The sequence below is a fragment of the Pristiophorus japonicus genome, chromosome 6 (assembly GCF_044704955.1).
Source record: "Pristiophorus japonicus isolate sPriJap1 chromosome 6, sPriJap1.hap1, whole genome shotgun sequence".
In the NCBI taxonomy this organism is placed as follows: domain Eukaryota; kingdom Metazoa; phylum Chordata; class Chondrichthyes; family Pristiophoridae; genus Pristiophorus; species Pristiophorus japonicus.
The window spans coordinates 109,746,635-109,767,355 of NC_091982.1; the positions used below are offsets into that span (position 1 = coordinate 109,746,635).

Here is a 20,721-nt window from a genome sequence, read left to right on the forward strand (position 1 = left end):
GAGACGGGGGGAGTGGCGGGGGGCGGGAGAGAGACGGGGGGGCGGGAGAGAGACGGGGGTGGGGGGAGAGAGAGAGAGAGAGAGACGAGGGGTGGGGGGAGGAGAGAGAGAGAGAGAGACGAGGGGTGGGGGAGGAGAGAGAGAGAGAGAGACGGGGGGGGACGGGTTGCGAGAGAAAGACAGGGTGGCGGGGGGGAGACTGGTGAGGGGGGGGGAAGAGAGAGAGAGGCACGAGTTGGGATGGGGGGGAGAGAGAGACGTGGTTGGCGGGGGCTGGAAGGGAGGGAGAGAGACACCACATGGGTGGAGGGGGGGGGGAAACGAGAGAGGCGGGGTTGTGGGTATCGGAGGCGTGAGAGAGAACTCGGGAAGACAGATCACGTTCTTCCAACCCCCTTTACACCCATACTGTTGCTATTCACTTCATACCCAATAAACCTGTTAACAATCTGCGCGCAATGCCCATCTATGGCAGGGTGGGAGCTGTATAAGGTCATGCACTTGTGCTGGGGTAAAGGACTTCGACTGGGGGAGGGATGTGCCCTCTTTGACTTCTGAAGTCAAAATGGATCATGTTACAATGTGCAAAGTTAGGCTGTGCAGTTCCAGTTACACATTCCAGAGAAACTTCATGGTGTGGCTTATCCTCCAAGGGGACCAATCAGAAACTGCTGCAATTCAGTTAATACAAATAAACGCATCCATCAATAAAAGTTGTTGTGAATGAACAGCAATAAAGTGCAAAATTATTACTTGTGGCAAGTGATTGGTACATTTCATAGTGAAGTTGTAAACTGTGTTGGACTGAAGATGGATATGCTATTAACTTGTATCTGAATTATAGAACAATTTCTGCCCTGATGTGGGAAGTAAGATACATTGAACATAACGCTCGGACTTTCAATGAGCTCGACAGTCCTATTGTCAAATCTGCAAAGTTAATTACAGATGTGTTAGTTCGATTTATTGGGTGAGTTGATGGTTTCTTTGAGCTTAAGAAGATAAAGCAAACTTTGTTATTGTTCATAATGTTTGATTTATGCTGTGGTTTAGCACCTGCTTTTTTTTTAATTAATAGGGACCAGAGCTACACCAATATTATAGAGCTATATGAAAAAATTAAGACCGAGGAGCTTAGCAGTGATGAAAATGACAAGGTAAAACATCTTCCCAGGATAATGGATCATTAACATTAACATCAAAATGATCAAACTAATCTGGTTTACTTTCTGGAAAGAGATTAGAAGTAGGATCCTCTGAGTGTCAAATTTACCCCCCCAAATTTTGGGAATTGTAATGGTTACCTCTAGTTCAGGTCAGATATAAAATAGATATTCTCCCGATAGAAGATGATTGCAAAACACACTTTAACCAGTTTTGAGGCGAGGTTGGAAAAGTTAGGGCCATTCTCTTTGGGACAGAAAAGGTTACGAGGTGTCCTAATAGAGGTTTTCAAGACGATGAGAGGTTTTGATAGAGCAGATAGCAATAACAATAGGTCATAGATTTAAAATCACTGGTACCATCCCGGGATGGTGGGACTGACCTATCAAGAAAGACTGGATCAACTGGGCTTGTATTCACTGGAGTTCAGAAGAATGAGAGGGGATCTCATAGAAACTTTTAAAATTCTGACGGGTTTAGACAGGTTAGATGCAGGAAGAATGTTCCCAATGTTGGGGAAGTCCAGAACCAAGGGTCACAGTCTAAGGATAAGGGGTAAGCCATTTAGGACCGAGATGAGGAGAAACTTCTTCACCCAGAGAGTGGTGAACCTGTGGAATTCTCTAGCACAGAAAGTAGTTGAGGCCAATTCACTAAATATATTCTAAAGGGAGTTAGATGAAGTCCTTACTACTAGGGGGATCAAGGGGTATGGCGAGAAAGCAGGAATGGGGTACTGAAGTTGCATGTTCAGCCATGAACTCATTGAATGGCTGAACATTTGCAGGCTAGAAGGGCTGAATGGCCTACTCCTGCACCTATTTTCTATGTTTCTGTTTCTAAAAGATCTGGAGGGGAGATGAGGGGAGCTTTTTTCACTGAGTTGGAAGGCTCTACCTGAGGTGGTGGAAGCTGTTTCCATAATTAATTTTCAAAGGGATTTGGTCAAGTACTTGAGGATGCCAACCGACGGCCATATGCCCTTCCACCCATCGGATTTTATTCCTCCTCCGCATGACTGAGGGCCCAAGTTTTCACATGATTTACGCCTGATTTTTAGGAGCAACTGGTGGAGAATGGACTATCTTAGAAATCGCAATTCTCCAAAAAAATGTTTCTGCAGTTCTAGTCAGGTAGAACAGTTCTACTTTGGAACAGAATTTTTTCTTCAAAAGGGGTCGTGTCCGGCCACTGACGCCTGATTTCAAAGTTTCCACAGTGAAAACGTACTCCAAACTAACTTAGAATGGAGCAAGTGAAGATTTTTGTAGAACTGAAAAAACCTGTTCTACACATTATAAAATCAGGCGCAGGTTACAAATTAGGCGTCCAGCACGAGGTAGGGGGGGGAAGGGAAGTCATTAAATTCTACAATAAATCCTTATTTATACTTCTACAAATATTATACAAATAAATCCAACCTGAATAAACATTTATAAGCAAAGAAAAGATTAAATAAACTATCTTCCTACCTGTGTGAAAGTGCTTCAGGCACGGAGAATGCTGCAGTCAGCCTGAGGCGCCCGTTCTTTCCCGTGGTGGGTGGGGGGGGGGAGGCGCCCATTCTTCCTGCGGGGGAGGGGGGGAAGGAGACAATGAGAAGGCTGCAAGTGCCGATGTGCTGATGGCAATGTGCTTTTATTTAAAATTTTTTTTAAATTAAACAGCTACAAAAAACTACAAAAATGGCCGAGTGCCAATGTTTCCTTCACACTGCGCGTGCTCCAACGCGCACGCGCAGCGTTGCCGGCAGGAAAAAAACTAATTTAAATAGTACCCGCCCCCTCCCACTTACAAAATCGGCGAGAGTGTAGGCTCCGCCCCCCCTGGGCGCCGCGCCAGGCAGACAAGGAGCTGCAGAACGTTCCAGAATCGCGATCTTTTTTTTTAGGCGCGTAAAACGGGCGCCCAGCTCGGAGGGGCGCCCGTTTTTTATCGTGTGGAAACTTGGGCCCTGAGTGTCAGCGAATTAGGACTACTGCTTTGATCACAATTCTTGATGAACTATATCATGGACCTGCCTGTTCAGCCCATGCCATCGAGATTCTACATATCATACAGCCACTTCTGTCTATCATTGTGTATGTTTTGGCTGCTGTATTGTTCCCAAGCTCCCCTCTCCTAATGTCAACAATCTCTTGGTCCAGCTGTGTTCTTTTCTCTCCCTTGTATCCCGCTTATATTTGTTTTCATCATCAACACCTGCCACTTCTCTTTACTGCAACATGCCCCATAACACTTGCCACTACTCCTCCGTTGACATTTTTTGGCACCACCCCGAGGGTTAAGTCCCCCTGGATATGGCCAGGGCTTCCTCTCCTCTTCGCCCACTATGGCTTCTGCTATCCTGAAGTAGAATCCTGCAGTGCCTAATTCTTTACCAGCCCAACTCCTACCCACCTCTTTTTCTGGGAGCATACCCCTCAAACCTTCTCCCTGTCCTTCAGTCTTCCCATATACCAGTAGTAGCAGTGGTGGTGGCATGATTAGAGTACAAATCCTGGCTATGCTAGGGGCTGGCTATAGAAAGAAAAAGGAAGAACCTGCATTTATATAGCACCTTTCACAGCATATCAAAGCGCCTTATAGCAGAAGTATTTTTAAAGTGGACTAATTAATTTTCAAAGGGATTTGACCAAACACTTGAGGATGATGGGCTTACAGGGTTACGGACAAAAATGGGGGGGCTGCGGGGGGGGACTTAGCACAACTGTTCTTTCAAAGAGCCAGCATGGGCGCGACAGGCCATGTGGCTCTTTGTTGGCTGGCATGGACACGTTGGGCCGAAATGGCCTCCTTCAGCGCTGTAAATTTCTATGTTTCTATGTCTATGTTTCACTGTTATAATGTAGGAAATATAACACTCTGAATAGAGGAGTAGACCTTGGGGTCTACCGAGGCTTACATATACTTCAAGTTTAAGTTGTATTATTGAATCGGTACTAAAGTGTCAATTAGTGGTTATCTCCCTCCAGCACAACCATCAGCTGCTGATCTGAGGCTTCAGTCGCCATGGCATCAGCTAGCAAGGTTCAGAATCAGTCTTGAACCAGAGTAGAAATTGCTTCTCCACCAGAGCGTCTAGAGTTACCCTTGACTGGTTACGTCAGTGCTGTTCTTGTTTTTGCAAACACGTTGACTAAGGCTTACCCCGGCAAAGCTTTAAGTTTATCTTGGCCGTAAGAAATTTCTTGCCGATGACGGGAATTATGCAGTCTTGTAATGTAATGAGCAAAGTTTTGTGAACTAATCCATTCACTGCCATTAGATGTTACATGGTAAATGTAATACTTAGCAAAACATGCAAGCAATACTCACTTCCTGAGTAAAGTTAATCTGCAAAATATACAAATTTTATTAAAGCTTCACTTAAATACACTTGTATTGTAAATTTAACTTGTTTCTTTTAAATAAAATTAGGAACCAGCTGCAGAGCTGGATTCTGATGCTCCTGGGACCTCCTCAGACACAATAGTGAGTATACAAGCACACGCCTGTTTAAAATTACTTCCAGTCATTATTATACTGTTTCATTGGATTGATTTTCCTGTCCATCTATTTCAATATATACAATTGTCATCCATTATTCTGTTGGATGTGTTGCGCCCTCACTTAGTAATGTAATGCAGCCTCAGCTATTCTTCGCAATATTCATTAGCTGTACTGCATTCATCTCAATTCTGCTACTTTAAAGTTTTAAGATTGGAAATCTGAAATAAAAAGGGAAGAAAAATACACAGCCAGTCGATCAGCACTCTAAAGTTAACAGAGAAGAACTGATCAAAGGTTTAAGCCCAAAATGTCAACCTTTCTTTTCAGGTACTGGCAGGCCTGTTGCATATTGCGAGCACTTTCTGCCGTTTAATGCAGTTGTGCATAATTTTTTCTCACAATCTTGTTAACTATAGCCATTCACACAGTCTTAACAGAAATTGGGTTCAAATTTTCCAAAAACGTTGCAAGCGGTTGGAAATTTCTCCTCGTTGATTCATGGGTAAATCATTACAAAACTTTATTTTATTCTGTAGTAGTTGTAGTTCAGGTAATTTTATGTCCAGGAAGTCTTTTTCTAGAATTAGTATGTGTCAGATATTTCTGGTTTAAGTAAGTATACCCTTGGACTATGGGTTGTGGAGGTTGGGGTGCTTGGAGTTGGGGCTCACAGCATTCTGACCCATGCTTTCTTTGTGTGCAGCTGCCCGTTTTATTTATTCCTATTTCTCCTGAAAACATTTTATAAAAAATGTTCACCGTTATCCTTCCATGTGGAAAGAGCATTTTTCTATTTTGAGGCCGTTCCTTTGTTGCCTCCCCATGAGAGAGGCTACCCTATGACCCACCACTCATTCCCCCGAAAACTTGGCATCCTCGGTGCCATAGGTAAAAAGACAATGTGGCGACTTTCTGCACCATCCAATCTCCCAGGATGATACATTTTTACCATGCTAACTGCTTGAATAGTTTATAATTGGATTGAGCTCTGGCTGAACCTCGTTTGCTCCCCGTTCTCCGAGCTCTTACGCAGCGGCAACTTTGGCCGATTAGCTAACGATTAAATAAGGTCCCCCCAGACAATTGCCTTTAATTTAGCGTATTTCTTCTTAACCTTAGCATCGGCTCCCAAGGCAGATGAACAGAAGACCAGCATTCAGCATTGACGTGAATGCTTGGAAGGAACAATGCAGAGAGTTTCTGAACCTCCTGTTTCAGTGCGAGGACTCTGAACCTTTTAGGCAACCGGTGGACCTCTTTGCATATCCAGTATGTAGTGTCTATTTTTGAGAGAATTACAATTTTAAAGTTCACATCAGCTTTTCTTAGTTTCTGCTTTAGGATGTGTCTATTTACAGCACTTTAGGGGATGTGCTCCACCTTACAGCAGCATAATATATTGATTGTTACATGGTATGACACGCCTTACAAAGCAGTGCATCCTCTGACTTGCTATGAACAATGGCATGGGAGATCTGTTGCTTCACATTTTTACTGAAAGATTTAATAGAAAAATCACTTTTATAAACACATCCTATTCAGGTAGTTAAACTCCTGCCCGAATGAATGATAAAATATAACCGCATAGTTCAAATGGGATACATTGCAAGTTGAAATATGTCAACTAATAAGAACATAAGAAATAGGAGCAGGAGTAGGCCATACGGCCTCTCGAGCCCACTCCGCCATTTAATACGATCATGGCTGATCTGATCATGGACTCAAATCCACTTCCCTGCCCGCTCCCCATAACCCCTTAATCCCTTATCGGTTAAGAAGCTGTCTATCACTGTCTTAAATTTATTCAATGTCCTGGCTTCCACAGCTCCCTGAGTCAGCGAATTCCACAGATTTACAACCCTCTGAGAGAAGAAATTCTTCCTCATTTCAGTTTTAAATGGGTGGCTCCTTATTCTAAAATTATGCCCCCTAGTTCTCGACTTCCCTATCAGTGGAAACATCCCCTCTGCATCCACCTTGTCAAGCCCCTCATAATCTTATACGTTCGATTAAAATCACGTCTCATTCTTCTGAATTCCAATGAGTAGAGGCCCAACCTCCTCAACATTTCCTCATAAGTCAACCCCCTCATCCATCTCTGGAATCAACCGAGTGAACCTTCTCTGAACTGCCTCCAAAGCAAGTATATCCTTTCGTAAATATGGAAACCAAAACTGCATGCAGTATTCCAGGTGTGGCCTCACCAACACCCTGTATAAACTCTAGCAAGACTTTCCTGCTTTTATACTCCATCCCCTTTGCAATAAAGGACAATATTCCATTGGCCTTCCTGATCACTTGCTGTACCTGCATACTAACCTTTTGTGTTTCATGCACAAGTATCCCCAGGTCCTGCTGTACTGCACCATTTTGCAATTTTTCTCCATTTAAATAATAACTTGCTCTTTGATTTGTTCTGTCAAAGTGCATGAACTCACATTTTCCAACAGTATACTCCATCAGCCAAATTTTTGCCCACTCGCTTAGCCTGTCTATGTCCCTTTGCAGATTATTTGCGTCCTCCTCACAACTTGCTTTCCCACCTATCTTTGAATCATCAGCAAATTTGGCTGTTACACTCGGTCCCTCCTTCCAAGTCGTTAATATAGATTGCAAATAGTTGGGGTCCCAGCACTGATCCCTGCGGCACCTCACAAGTTACTGGTTGCCAACCCGAGAATGAACCATTTATCCCGACACTCTGTTTTCTGTTAGTTAGCCAATCCTCTATCCATGCTAATATATTATCCCCAACCTCGTGAACTTTTAACTTCTGCAGTAACCTTTTATGTGGCACCTTGCCAAATGCCTTCTGGAAGTCCAAATACACCACATCTACTGGTTCCCCTTTAGCCACCCTGTTCATGACATCCTCAAAGATTCCATCCAGCCAATTTGTCAAACATGACTTGCCCTTCATAAATCCATGCTGACTCTGCCTGACCGAATTTTGCTTTTCCAAATGTCCTGCTACTGCTTTAATAATGGACTCCAACATTTTCGCAATCACAGATGTTAGGCTAACTGGTCTTTAGTTTTCTGCTTTCTGTCTCCCTCTTTTTTTTAAATAGGGGCGTTACATTTGCGGTTTTCCAATCTGCTGAGACCTCCCCAGAATCTGGGGAATTTTGGTAAATTACAACCAATGCATCCACAATCCCTGCCGCTGCTTCTCTTAAGACCCTAGGCATCAGGTCCAGGGGATTTATCCGCCTTTAGTCCCATTATCTTGCTGAGTACCACCTCCTTAGTGATTGTGATTGTGTTAAGTTCCTCCCCCCCCACCCCCATAGCCCCTTGACTATCCACTGTTGGGATATTGTTTGTGTCCTCTACCGTAAAGACTGATACAAAATATTTGTTCAGAATTTCTGCCATCTCCATGTTCCCCATTACTAATTCCACAGTCTCATCCTCTAAGGAGCCAACATTTACTTCAGCCACTCTTTTCCTTTTTGTATACATGTAGAAACTCTTGCTATCTGTTTTTATATTTTGTGCTTGTTTACTTTCATAGTCTATCTTCCCTTTCTTAATCATTTTTTTTAGTCATTCCTTGCTGGATTGTAAAAGCTTCCCAATCTCCTGTCCTCCCACTAGTTTTGGCCACTTTGTATGCCCTTGTTTTCAATTGGATATTTGTTTAGTTAGCCATGGATGGCTATCTTTTCTTTTACACCTTTTTCTCCTTACTGGAATATATTTTTCTTGAGAGTTGTGAAATATCTCCTTAAATGTACGCCACTGTTCATCAACCGTCGTACAGTTTAATCTATTTACCCAGTCCACTTTAGCCAACTCTGCCCTCATACCTTCATAGTCTCCTTTATTTAAGCTTAGTACGCTGGTTTGAGATCCCACTTTCTCGCCCTCCATCTGAATTTGAAATTCAACCATGCTCTGATCACTCATTCCAAGGGGATCCTTTACTAGGAGATTGTTTATTAATTCTGTCTCATGACACAGGACCAGATCTAAGATAGCCTATCCCCTGGTTGGTTCTGTTACATACTGCTCAAGGAACCCGTCACTTTTGCGCTCTATGAACTCTTCCTCAAGGCTACCCTGACCAATTTGATTTGTCCAATCAATATGGAGGTTAAAATCACCCATGATTATTGCTGTTCCCTTTTTACAAGCCCCCACTATTTCCTGGTTTATACGGCGAGCAACAGAGTTGCCACTGTCAGGGGGGGCCTAAAGACATAGAAACATAGAAAATATGTGCAGGAGTAGGCCATTCGAGCCTGCACCGCCTAGTAGTAAGGACTACATCTAACTCCTTTTTGACTATATTTAGTGAATTGGCCTCAACAACTTTCTGTGGTAGAGAATTCCACAGGTTCACCACTCTCTGGGTGAAGAAGTTTCTCCTCCTCTCGGTCCTAAATGGCTTACCCCTTATCCTTAGACTGTGACCCCTGGTTCTGGACTTCCCCAACATTGGGAACATTCTTCCTGCATCTAACCTGTCTAAACCCATCAGAATTTTAAACGTTTCTATGAGATCCCCTCTCATTCTTCTGAACTCCAGTGCATACAAGCCCAGTTGATCCAGTCTTGATATGCCAGTCCCGCCATCCTGGGAATCAGTCTGGTGAACCTTCGCTGCACTCCCTCAATAGCAAGAATGTCCTTCCTCAAGTTAGGAGACCAAAACTGTACACAATACGCCAGGTGTGACCTCACCAAGGCCCTGTACAACTGTAGTAACACCTCCTTGCACCTGTGCTCAAATCCCCTCGCTATGAAGGCCAACATGCCATTTGCTTTCTTAACCGCCTGCTGTACCTGCATGCCAACCTTCAATGACTGATGTACCATGACACCCAGGTCTCGTTGCACCTCCCCTTTTCCTAATCTGTCACCATTCAGATAATAGTCTGTCTCTGTTTTTCCCACCAAAGTGGATAACCTCACATTTATCCACATTATACTTCATCTGCCATGCATTTGCCCACTCACCTAACCTATCCAAGTCACTCTGCAGCCTCATAACATCCTCCTCGCAGCTCACACTGCCACCCAACTTAGTGTCATCCGCAAATTTGGAGATACTACATTTAATCCCCTTGTCTAAATCATTAATGTACAATGTAAACAGCTGGGGCCCAGCACAGAACCTTGCGGTACCCCACTAGTCACTGCCTGCCATTCTGAAAAGTACCCATTTACTCCTACTCTTTGCTTCCTGTCTGCCAACCAGTTCTCAATCCACGTCCGCACACTACGCCCAATCCCATGTGCTTTAACTTTGCACATTAATCTCTTGTGTGGGACCTTGTCGAAAGCCTTCTGAAAGTCCAAGTCCACCACATCAACTGGTTCTCCCTTGTCCACTCTACTGGAAACATCCTCAAAAAATTCCAGAAGATTTGTCAAGCATGATTTCCCTTTCACAAATCCATGCTGACTTGGACCTATCATGTCACCTCTTTCCAAATGCGCTGCTATGACATCCTTAATAATTGATTCCATCATTTTACCCACTACCGATGTCAGGCTGACCGGTCTATAATTCCCTGTTTTCTCTCTCCCTTTTTTAAAAAGTGGGGTGACATTGGCTACCCTCCACTCCATAGGAACTGATCCAGAGTCAATGGAATGTTGGAAAATGACTGTCAATGCATCCGCTATTTCCAAGGCCACCTCCTTAAGTACTCTGGGATGCAGTCCATCAGGCCCTGGGGATTTATCGGCCTTCAATCCCATCAATTTCCCCAACACAATTTCCCGACTAATAAGGATTTCCTTCAGTTCCTCCTTCTTACTAGACCCTCTGACCCCTTTTATATCCGGAAGGTTGTCTGTGTCCTCCTTAGTGAATACCGAACCAAAGTACTTGTTCAATTGGTCTGCCATTTCTTTGTTCCCAGTTATGACTTCCCCTGATTCTGACTGCAGGGGACCTACGTTTGTCTTTACTAACCTTTTTCTCTTTACATATCTATAGAAGCTTTTGCAGTCCATCTTAATGTTCCCTGCAAGCTTCCTCTCGTACTCTATTTTCCCTGCCCTCATCAAACCCTTTGTCCTCCTCTGCTGAGTTCTAAATTTCTCCCAGTCCCCGGGTTCGCTGCTATTTCTGGCCAATTTGTATGCCGCTTCCTTGGCTTTAATACTATCTCTGATTTCCTTTGATAGCCATGGTTGAGCCACCTTCCCTTTTTTATTTTTACGCCAGACAGGGATGTACAATTGTTGTACTTCATCCATGCGGTCTCTAAATGTCTGCCATTGCCCATCCACTGTCAACCCCTTAAGTATCATTCGCCAATCTATCCTAGCCAATTCACGCCTCATACCTTCAAAGTTACCCTTCTTTAAGTTCTGGACCATGGTCTCTGAATTAACTGTTTCATTCTCCATCCTAATTTAGAATTCCACCATATTATGGTCACTCTTCCCCAAGGGGCCTCGCACAACGAGATTGCTAATTAATCCTCTCTCATTACACAACACCCACTCTAAGATGGCCTCCCCATAGTTGGTTCCTCGACATATTGGTCTAGAAAACAATCCCTTATGCACTCCAAGAAATCCTCCTCCACCGTATTGCTTCCAGTTTGGTTAGCCCAATCTATATGCATATTAAAGTCACCCATGATAACTGCTGCACCTTTATTGCATGCACCCCTAATTTCCTGTTTGATGCCCTCCCTAACATCACTACTACTGTTTGGAGGTCTGTACACAACTCTCACTAACGTCTTTTGCCCTTTGGTGTTCTGCAGCTCTACCCATATAGATTCCACATCATCCAAGCTAATGTCCTTCCTAACTATTGCATTAATCTCCTCTTTAACCAGCAATGCTACCCCACCTCCTTTTCCTTTTATTCTATCCTTCCTGAATGTTGAATATCCTTGGATGTTGAGTTCCCAGCCCTGATCATACTGGAGCCACGTCTCTGTAATCCCAATCACATCATATCTGTTAACATCTATTTGCACAGTTAATTCATCCACCTTATTACGGATACTCCTTGCATTAAGACACAAAGCCATCAGGCTTGTTTTTTTAACACCCTTTGGGTCCTTTTAGAATTATGATGTAATGTGGCACTTTGTTTCTTGCCTTTGTTTATTCGGCCTTCCACTGTTGCTTTTTACCTTTCTACCATCTGTTTCTGACTCCATATTACTTCGCCCTGTTTCACTGCATAGGTTCCCATTCCCCTGCCATATTAGTTTAAACACTCCCGAATTGCATTTGCAAATGTTACCCCCAGGACATCAGTTCCAGTCCTGCCGAAGTGCAAACCGTTCCTTTTGTACAGGTCCCACTTCCCCCAGAACTGGTTCCAATATCCCAGGAATTTGAATCCCTCCCTCTTGCACCACTGCTCAAGCCACGTATTTATTCTAACTAATCTGCTCCCTCTACTCTGATTAGCACGTGGCACTGGTGGTAATTCAGAGATTACTACCTTTGAGGCCCTACTTTTTAATTTAACTCCTAGCTCCCTAAATTCAGCTTGTCTGACCTCTACAAGCCCACCAGTGACTTTTTCCCCTTATTATTCCTTATCTGCACCCAAACTATTTGAACATCCTGATCATTTGAGCCAATATTGTTTCTCACTAATGCAGTGATTCCATCCTTTATGAATAGAGCTACCCCATCTCCTTTTCCTTTCTGTCTGTCCTTCCGGATTGTCAAATACCCCTGAAGATTTAATTCCCAGTCCTGGTCACCTTGCAACCACCTCTCTGATGGCTATCAGATCATACCCATTTGTATCTATTTGTGCCGTCAACTCATCTATTTTGTTACGAATGTTACATGCATTTAGACAAAGTGCCTTTAAATTTGTTTTTTACCCTTTTTTTCCTGCTTGTTTCCTCTCTCCTTCAAACTCACTTTCTTTTTTTACTTTCTAATTCCAGCTTTACTCCCCTTCTTACTGAATCTATTTTCAGGTTCATATCCCCCTGCCAAGCTAGTTTAAACATTCCCGAACAGCACTAGCAACAATTGCTTTTTTAAATTTTAGGGTGTGTTTACACAAGAAGTTTAGCATTGGTGTGAAGAAGTTGCAGCTTCACATTGATGCTAGTGTATGTTGGGTGTTAAGGCCCAAGCTGATTCCAAAGCAAAGCGGCATGAGACTCTACTCTCAGGAGTCCTGCTTGCTTCACTTCAGTGTTAGATGGGAGTTTGACTCCAGATTCAGATTGCATTTACATAGTAACTGCAGAAAGACATCTCACACCAATGCTACAGTTGTAGTTCAAATGCACCCATAGTTTCACTGGAGTTAATTTATTAAAACTAGTTTGTTCAGAATTGATCTTGGAGAAAATGGGTTCCTGAAGCCTGATTATCCATTGAGTAAGAATGCAGCACTTCATGCGGGGCTGCACAGCTTCACAATGGTTTGAGGAGAAATTCAGTACTTGGAGCATTTTTTCTTTATTTGATACAAATCTTGCAACTTGTTAGTTGCTATATGTGTGCTTACACTTCCAATTCCCTTTGTAGGACTATAGGGATATCATAGATACTCCAATGGACTTCAGCACTGTGAAAGAAACTCTTGAAGAAGGAAATTACGAAACTCCTCTGGAGTTCTGCAAGGATGTTCGATTAATATTCAGCAATGCCAAAGCCTACACGCCTAGCAAGAAATCAAGGGTAAAAGGAATATTTTCTTTTGGAAAGGTTTGTAAGACATTTACTGTTGACCTGTTCCTCACTGGGAGACCAGTTATCAAAAAGTTATCGATGGACAATTTTTAAGTTTTTTTTCTGGTGAAGGTAAACGGTTAATGTTCTTATTTATGGATTAATGTTTCCATACATTTGGTTATTTCAATAAGTTGATAAAATGGGATATGAACCCAATGTGGTCAAATGTGATAGCCTTCATTGCTGATACTGATATAATGCATTATGAACTGTTGCTTGGAAGCTTCTCTCAAGTAATCTACATTTTTATGAAATAGAGGTTACCTTTCGCCAGAGAACAATGGGGAAGGATGGCAAAGCTGTTCTGCTGAGTTTGAACATCTACATCAAGCAGAAATCATTTCCGGTGCTGCCTTTTTATAAAATAAGTCTGACTTTATCATGTGGCCATTATAGCGAAGCTTATCTTTAATCTGCAGCGGATTTGACTGTCTCCAGCAGTTATAGGGAGAAAGTAAACATTGGTCTCAATACATTAATGAAACTTCTCGCTTATATTTTAAAATAATGGAATAAATGAAATTTAGCAGATCCAACCAGTATGATTTTGAATTTGGTGTTCTAACAGTTGGAAACCTGTTTTCTATTTGGATGCATTATAAGCTACAAATGTTTACTTGGTAAAATTGTTGTGGTTACAGATATACAGCATGACACTCAGGTTATCTGCTTTATTTGAAACTCAAATTAAAAAAATCATCTCAGACTACAAGCTCTTCTTGAAGTGCCAAAAGAAGAACAAACCAAGGCAGAAGTATAGAAAGAGATTCAAAAGCAGCAGCAGCAGCAGCAGCAGTAGCAGTAGCAGCAGCAGCAGCAGCAGCGAGAGCAGTTCTCCCTCCAGCAGCAAGGGTAGTACTCGGTCCGGCAGCAAGAGCAGTTCTCGCAGCAGCAGAGCATCCAGGTAAAATAGTAAAATCGTTAGTCCCTGGTTCCTAGTGGAATGGTATAACATGGCATGTGTGTATGCTGCTAAATAAACAGGAAGGTTTTTGTGTGGTTAGCATGACAGATGCAGTAACTTTACACAAAGGTTTGATCTTTGCCTATTTTGCACATTGTGCTACTAGTGCATAACTTTGTATCACTGTAGTATGGGGATAGCGAAGAAAAAGCAATTACTTTTTCTGATGGTCTTCACGGTAGAAGACACTAAAAGTATCCCAATAATTGATGATCAAGGGGCTGTTGGGAGGGGGTATCATAAAACAATCACTATCACTAGAGAAAAAGTACCAAGCAAGCTCATGGGACTTGAAGGTGGACAAGTGCCCTGGACCCTATCGTCTGCATCCTAGGATCTTAAAAGAAGTGGATGCATTTGTTGTAATCTACAAAAAATTCCCTGGGTTCTGGAGAGGTTCCAGAGGATTGGAAAACCGCAAATGTAACACCCCTATTTAAGAACGGTAGGAGACAGAAAGCAGGACACTATAGACCAGTTAGCCTAACATCTGTCAGTGGGAAAATGCTGGAGTCCATTATTAAGGAAGTAGTAGCAGGACATTTAGAAAATCATAATACAGTTAAGCAGAGTCAGCATGGTTTTAAGAAAGGGAAATCATGTTTGACAAATTTGCTGGAGTTCTTTGAAGATGTAACGAACAGGATGGATAAAGAGGAACCAGTTGATGATGTGTATTTGGATTTCCAGAACGCATTCGATAAAGTGCCACAAAAAAGCTTACTGCACAAGATAAGTGCTTACAGGGTTGAGGGTAATATATTAGCATAGATATAGGATTGGCTAACTAACAGAAAACAGAGAGATGGGATTAATGGGTAATTTTCAGGTTGGCAAAATGTAACTAGTGGGGTGCCACAAGGATCAGTGCTGGAATCCCAACTATTTCCAATCTATATTAATGACTTGGATGAAGGGACCGAGTGTAATGTAGCCAAATTTGCTGATGATACAAAGATAGGTGGGAAAGCAAGTTGTGAGGAGGATGCAAAGAATCTGCAAAGGGATATAGATGGGTTAAATTTGGCAGATGGAGTATAATGTGGGAAAATGTGAGGTTATCCACTTCGGTAGGAAAAATAGAAAGCAAAATTATAATTTAAATGGAGAAAAATTGCAAAGTGCTGCAGTGCAGACGGACCTGGGGGTCCTTGTGCATGAAGCACCAAAAGTTATGCAGGTACAGCAAATAATCAGGAAGGCAAATGGAATGTTGGCCTTTATTGCAATGAGGATGGAGTATAAAAGCAGAGAAGTCCTGCTACAACTGTACAGGGTATTGGTGAAGCCACACCTGGAGTACTGCAAACAGTTTTAGTCTCCGTATTTAAGGAAGGATATACTTGCATTGGCGGCTGTTCAGAGCAGATTCACTCGGTTGATTCTAGAGATGAGGGGATTGACATGAAGATAGGTTGAATAGGTTGGGCCTCCACTCAATGGAGTTCAGAAGAATGAGAGGTGATCTTATTGAAACATGATAATGAGGGGGCTCGACAAGGTGGATGCCAAGAGGATGTTTCCACTCATAGGGGAAACTAAAATTAGGGGACATAATCTCAGAATGAGGGGCCACCCATTTAAAACTAAGGTGAGAAATTTCTTCTTAGTGGGTTGTAAATCTATGGCATTCTCTGCCCCAGAGAGCTGTGGAGGCTGGGTCATTGAATCTATTTAAGGCGGAGATAGACAGATTTTTGAGCGATAAGGGAATAAAGGGTTATGGGGAGCGGGCAGGGAACTGGAGCTGAGTCCATGATTAGATCAGCCATGGTCTTGTTAAATGGCAGAGCAAGCTCAAGGAGCCAAATGGCCTACTCCCGCTCCTATTTCTTATGGTCTTATGTGCAAACTCTAGGCCTACAAAAGTTCTCTTACCCGAACATCTGTTGCTGTACTCGTGCCTGTGGGCTGTTTGGCTTGACTTTATTATCAAATGGTGTAAATTCTGTACTTGTCAACTAACTTGTACGACATTGTGTACTGTCAGCTGAAAAAAGATGATGATGGGTTTCGTCCTTTGGATGTAAATGTTCTTTGGAGTGGGACATTTTGACTTGGGATGTAAAAGGAGCCATGGGAATGGATTGAAGGGGTGTTGCTTGTATGCCTGTTGACCAGATTATTGGCCATTTTTGTTTCATATTTTGTCAATTGCAAAGGCTGCTTTTCAGATGGTTGACACTTGCAGGGAAAAATAAAGATTGGAGTTTTAAAGAAAAAGTTATTTTGAAAGTGATTTAAACTTGAATCCAACCAGATAATATTTTAATGTTAAAATTATAATGGTTATAAAACAGAGGTAGTGGATTATAGTGTTATGAACATTAAAAACTATGATCAGTATTTCTTTCCAGTACCAGCAGTTGAAAACAGTGACTAAGATTTGAAGGTTTTGGTTACAACCTGAGTATGGGTTAAGAAGACATGGCCATTAAATTTTTTTTTAATTGATTCACATACTTCCAAGTTTCACAGGTGGTTTTTTGTGAGAAACTGAAAGTATTGATAACGTCCTCAGAAGGTGCTCTTTCATGGCAGTTTTATTCTCCGCTGAGTAAAGAAAAACCCTGCTCTGTTAATCTCCACTTTTCAACCGGAAGTGTCTGTGCTGTTTTGGACTGACGTGTAGTGCACAAAAACGCTCAATGTACTGAACGATCTTTACCATTTCGCTACAATATTGAGACCTAATTGAAAATAGTTGCACTTCAGAATTATCACTTACTGGAATTATCACTTACTTTTTCTTAATTAACACTTAAAATTCTGTTTCTTGTCTTTTAGTCCAGAGCACAAATCAGCAAACACTTCACCTAAAGCATACGTGAATACCTCGCCATCCTGTTCAGTTGGTAGAGCCATTTCATCAAGATCATCTCAAGGTGAGAGTCAGAACTGTGCTGACATTTTAATGAAGGTGGCACTATTTCCCCATAAGCTTTAGTGTAGCAACAGTTTATAACCCACAGCTTTTTTCAGTTGTGCTTAAAGAAAAACAAGGTTAAACAGTTTACAAGACCATTTTCAGCAGAAAACTGATAAATATAAGCATCTTCCACTATAGTTTTTTTAAACGTAGTAACTTTCTGCCACATCCAAATTTAGTGTCTCTATTTTATTGAGGTCTCATTTATTTAATTTAACTTTCACAGTTCTACAACTGTTTAGTGTGAAGTCATCTTCAGCCATACAACTATTGTAAGGCTCTACTTCAGCTGAAATATTATGGTCTGTAGCATGAAGCTATTAGATTGTTGTAAAAACCAAACTGGTTCACTAATGCCCTTTTAGGAAAGGCAACTGCTGTCCTTACCCGGTCTGGCTTATATGTAACTGCAGACCCATAGCAATGTGGTGGACTCTTAACTGTCCTCTGAAATGGCCTAGCAAACCACTCAGTTGTGTCAAACGACGACAAAAAAGTACAACAAAAATAAAACCAGACAGACCATTCAGCGTCGATCTAGGCATCGATTTCAGACATGACAAAGGCGCACATAGCACAGACGACTCTGCAAAGTTCTCCTCAGCAACATCTGGTGACTGTGCCAAAATTGGGAGAGTTATACCACAGTCTAGTTAAGCAACAGCCTGACAGTCACACTCGCAGAATCATACCCATCAGACAACATCCCAGGCTCCATCATCACAACCCCTAGGTATGTCCTGTCCCACTGGGAGGACAGACCCATCAGAGGAGGCAGCACAGTGCTCTGCAGTCAGGAGGGAATGGCCCTGGGAGTCCTCAACATTGTCTCTCTGGCCCTCATGAAGTCTCATGTCACCAAGTCAAACATGGGCAAGGAAATCTCCTGCTGATTACCACCAACTGCCCTCTTTCAGCTGATGAATCAGTACTCTTCCATGTTGAACACCACTTGGAAAAAGTTCTGAGGGTAGCTGGGACAGAATGTACTCTGGGTGGGGGATTTCAATGCCCATCACCAAGAATGGCTTGATAGCACCACTACTGACCAACCTGGCTGAGCCCTGAAGGACATAGCTGCCAGGCTGGGCATGCAGCAGGTGGTGAGAGAACCAACATGAGAGAGAAACCTACTTGACCTCATCCTCACTAATCTGCCTGTCATAGATGCATCTCTACATGACATTATTGGTAGGAGTGATTACCACGCAGTCCTTGTAGAGACAAAGTCTCGTCTTCACACTGAAAACATCCTCCATTGTGTGTGTGGCGCTATCACCGTGCTAAATGGGATAGATTCAGAACAGATCTAGCAGCTCAAAACTGGGCTGAATGTGAGGTGCTGTGGGCCATCAGCAGCAGCAGAATTGTATTCCACCACAATCTGTAACCTCATGGCCTGACATACCCCTCATTCTACCAGTACCATCAAGCTAGCCGACCAACCTGATTCAATGAGGAGTGTAGAAGAGCATATCAGGAGCAACACCAGGGGTACCTGAAAACAAGGTGCCAACCTGAAAGCTACAACACAGGACTGCATGCATAAACAGCAGAAGTAGCATACAGAACTCGGCAATCCCACAACCAACAGATCAGATCAAAGCTCTGCAGTCCTGCCACATTCAGTCATGAATTGTGGTAGACAGTTAAGCAACTAACAGGAGGAGGAGGCTCCATGATCATTGCCATCCTCAACGATGGTGGAACCCAGCACGTGAGTGCAAAAGACGAGGCTGAATTATTTGCAACCATCTTCAGCCAGAAACAGCAAGTTGATAATCCTTCACGGCCTCCTCTGTGGTCCCCTCAATCACATGCCAATCTTCAGCCAATTCGATTCACTCCACGCAATATCAAGAAAGGGTTGAGCACCCTGGACACAGCAAAGGCTATGGGCCTCGACAACATCCCGGCTGAAGGCTTGTGCTCCAAAACTAGCCGCACCTCTGTTCCAGTACAGCTACAACACTGGCATATACCCGACAAAGTGAAAAATTGCCCAGGTATGCCCTGTCTGCAAAAACCAGTACAAATCCAATCCGGCCAATTACCGCCCCATCGTCTACTCTCAATCATCAGCAAAGTGATGGAAGGTGTTGTCGACAGTGCTAACAAGCAGCACCTGCTTACCAATAACCTGCTCACCGATGCTCGGTTTGGTTTCCACCAGGGTCACTTGGCTCCAGACTTCATTATAGCCTTGGTCCAAACATGGAGAAAAGAGCTTAATTCTAGAGGTGAGGCGAGAGTGATTGCCCTCAACATCAAGGCAGCATCCTACAGAGCATGGCATCAAGGAGCCCTAGTAATACTGGTCAGTGTGCATCAGGGAAAACTCTGCACTGGCTGGAGTCATACCGAGCACAAAGGAAGATGATTGTGGTTGTTGGAGGCCAATCATCTCAGCCCCAAGACATCACTGCAGGAGTTCCTCAGGGCAGTGTCCTAGGCCCAACCATCTTCAGCTGCTTCATCAATGACCTTCTCTCTATCACAAGGTCAGAAGTGGGGATGTTCACTGATGCTTAGTGTTCAGTTCCATTGGCTGTTCCTCATATAATAAAGCAGTCTGTCCCTACATGCAGCAAGACCTAGGCAACATCCAGGCTTGAACTGATAAGTAGCAAGTAACATTAACGTCGCACAAGTGCCAGGCAATTAACATCTCCAACAAGAGATAGTCTAATCACCTCCCCATGACATTCAAAGGCATTCCCATTGTTGAACCCCCCCCCCCTCCACCATGAAAATCCTGGGAGGGGGTGGGGGTCACCATTGACCAGAAACTTAACTAGACCAGCCACATAAATATTGTGGCTGCAAGAGCAGCTCGGAGGTTGGGTATTCTGCAGCGAGTGACTCACCACCCGACTGCCCAAAGCCTTACCACCAACTACAAGGCACAAGTCAGGAATCTGATGGAATATTCTCCACTTGCGTGGATGAGTGCAGCTCCAACAATACTCGAGGCTCGACACCATCCAGGACAAAGCAGCCCGCTTGATTGGCACTCCATCCACCACCTTAAACATTCACTTCCTCCACCATCAGCACGACGTGGCTGCAATGTGTAATATCTACAAGATGCATTGCAGCAACTCACCAAGTCTTCTTCGACAGCACCTCCCAAACTCGCGACCTCTACCATCTAGAAGGACAAGGCATGGGATCCCCATCCTACCTCCAAGTTTCCCTTCAAGTCACACACTATCATGACTGGAAATATATCACCATTCCTTCATCATGGTTGGGTCAAAATTCTGGAACTTCCTCCCTAACAGCAGTGGGAGTACCTTCACCACATGGACTGCAGTGGTTTAAGAAAGTAGCTCACCCACCATCTTCTCAAGGGCAACCAGTGACACCTACGTCACGTGAATGAATTTTTTTTTAAGTCTGATTGCATGCCAGAGTGGTAGGATGAAGGTTCCGTTGTCCTACTCTACTGAAATCTACATTAACTGTTGCAGTGAGGAAC

General features: G+C 43.2%; 1 protein-coding gene across 5 annotated transcripts in view; it reads left to right on the forward strand.

The window, feature by feature from the left end:
- brwd3 (bromodomain and WD repeat domain containing 3) overlaps window positions 1-20,721 on the forward strand; it is a 117,738-nt gene that overhangs the window by 82,362 nt on the left and 14,655 nt on the right. For 2 of the 5 annotated variants that reach the window (XM_070883114.1, XM_070883117.1), the window contains 7 exons: window positions 845-970; window positions 1,079-1,157; window positions 4,585-4,638; window positions 5,776-5,925; window positions 13,141-13,320; window positions 13,989-14,251; window positions 17,099-17,196. In XM_070883114.1, coding sequence (XP_070739215.1) covers window positions 845-970; window positions 1,079-1,157; window positions 4,585-4,638; window positions 5,776-5,925; window positions 13,141-13,320; window positions 13,989-14,251; window positions 17,099-17,196 — 950 coding nt within the window. The remainder of the gene's footprint in view (window positions 1-844; window positions 971-1,078; window positions 1,158-4,584; window positions 4,639-5,775; window positions 5,926-13,140; window positions 13,321-13,988; window positions 14,252-17,098; window positions 17,197-20,721) is intronic. The other 3 variants (XM_070883115.1, XM_070883124.1, XM_070883116.1) reach the window with 2 other exon arrangements.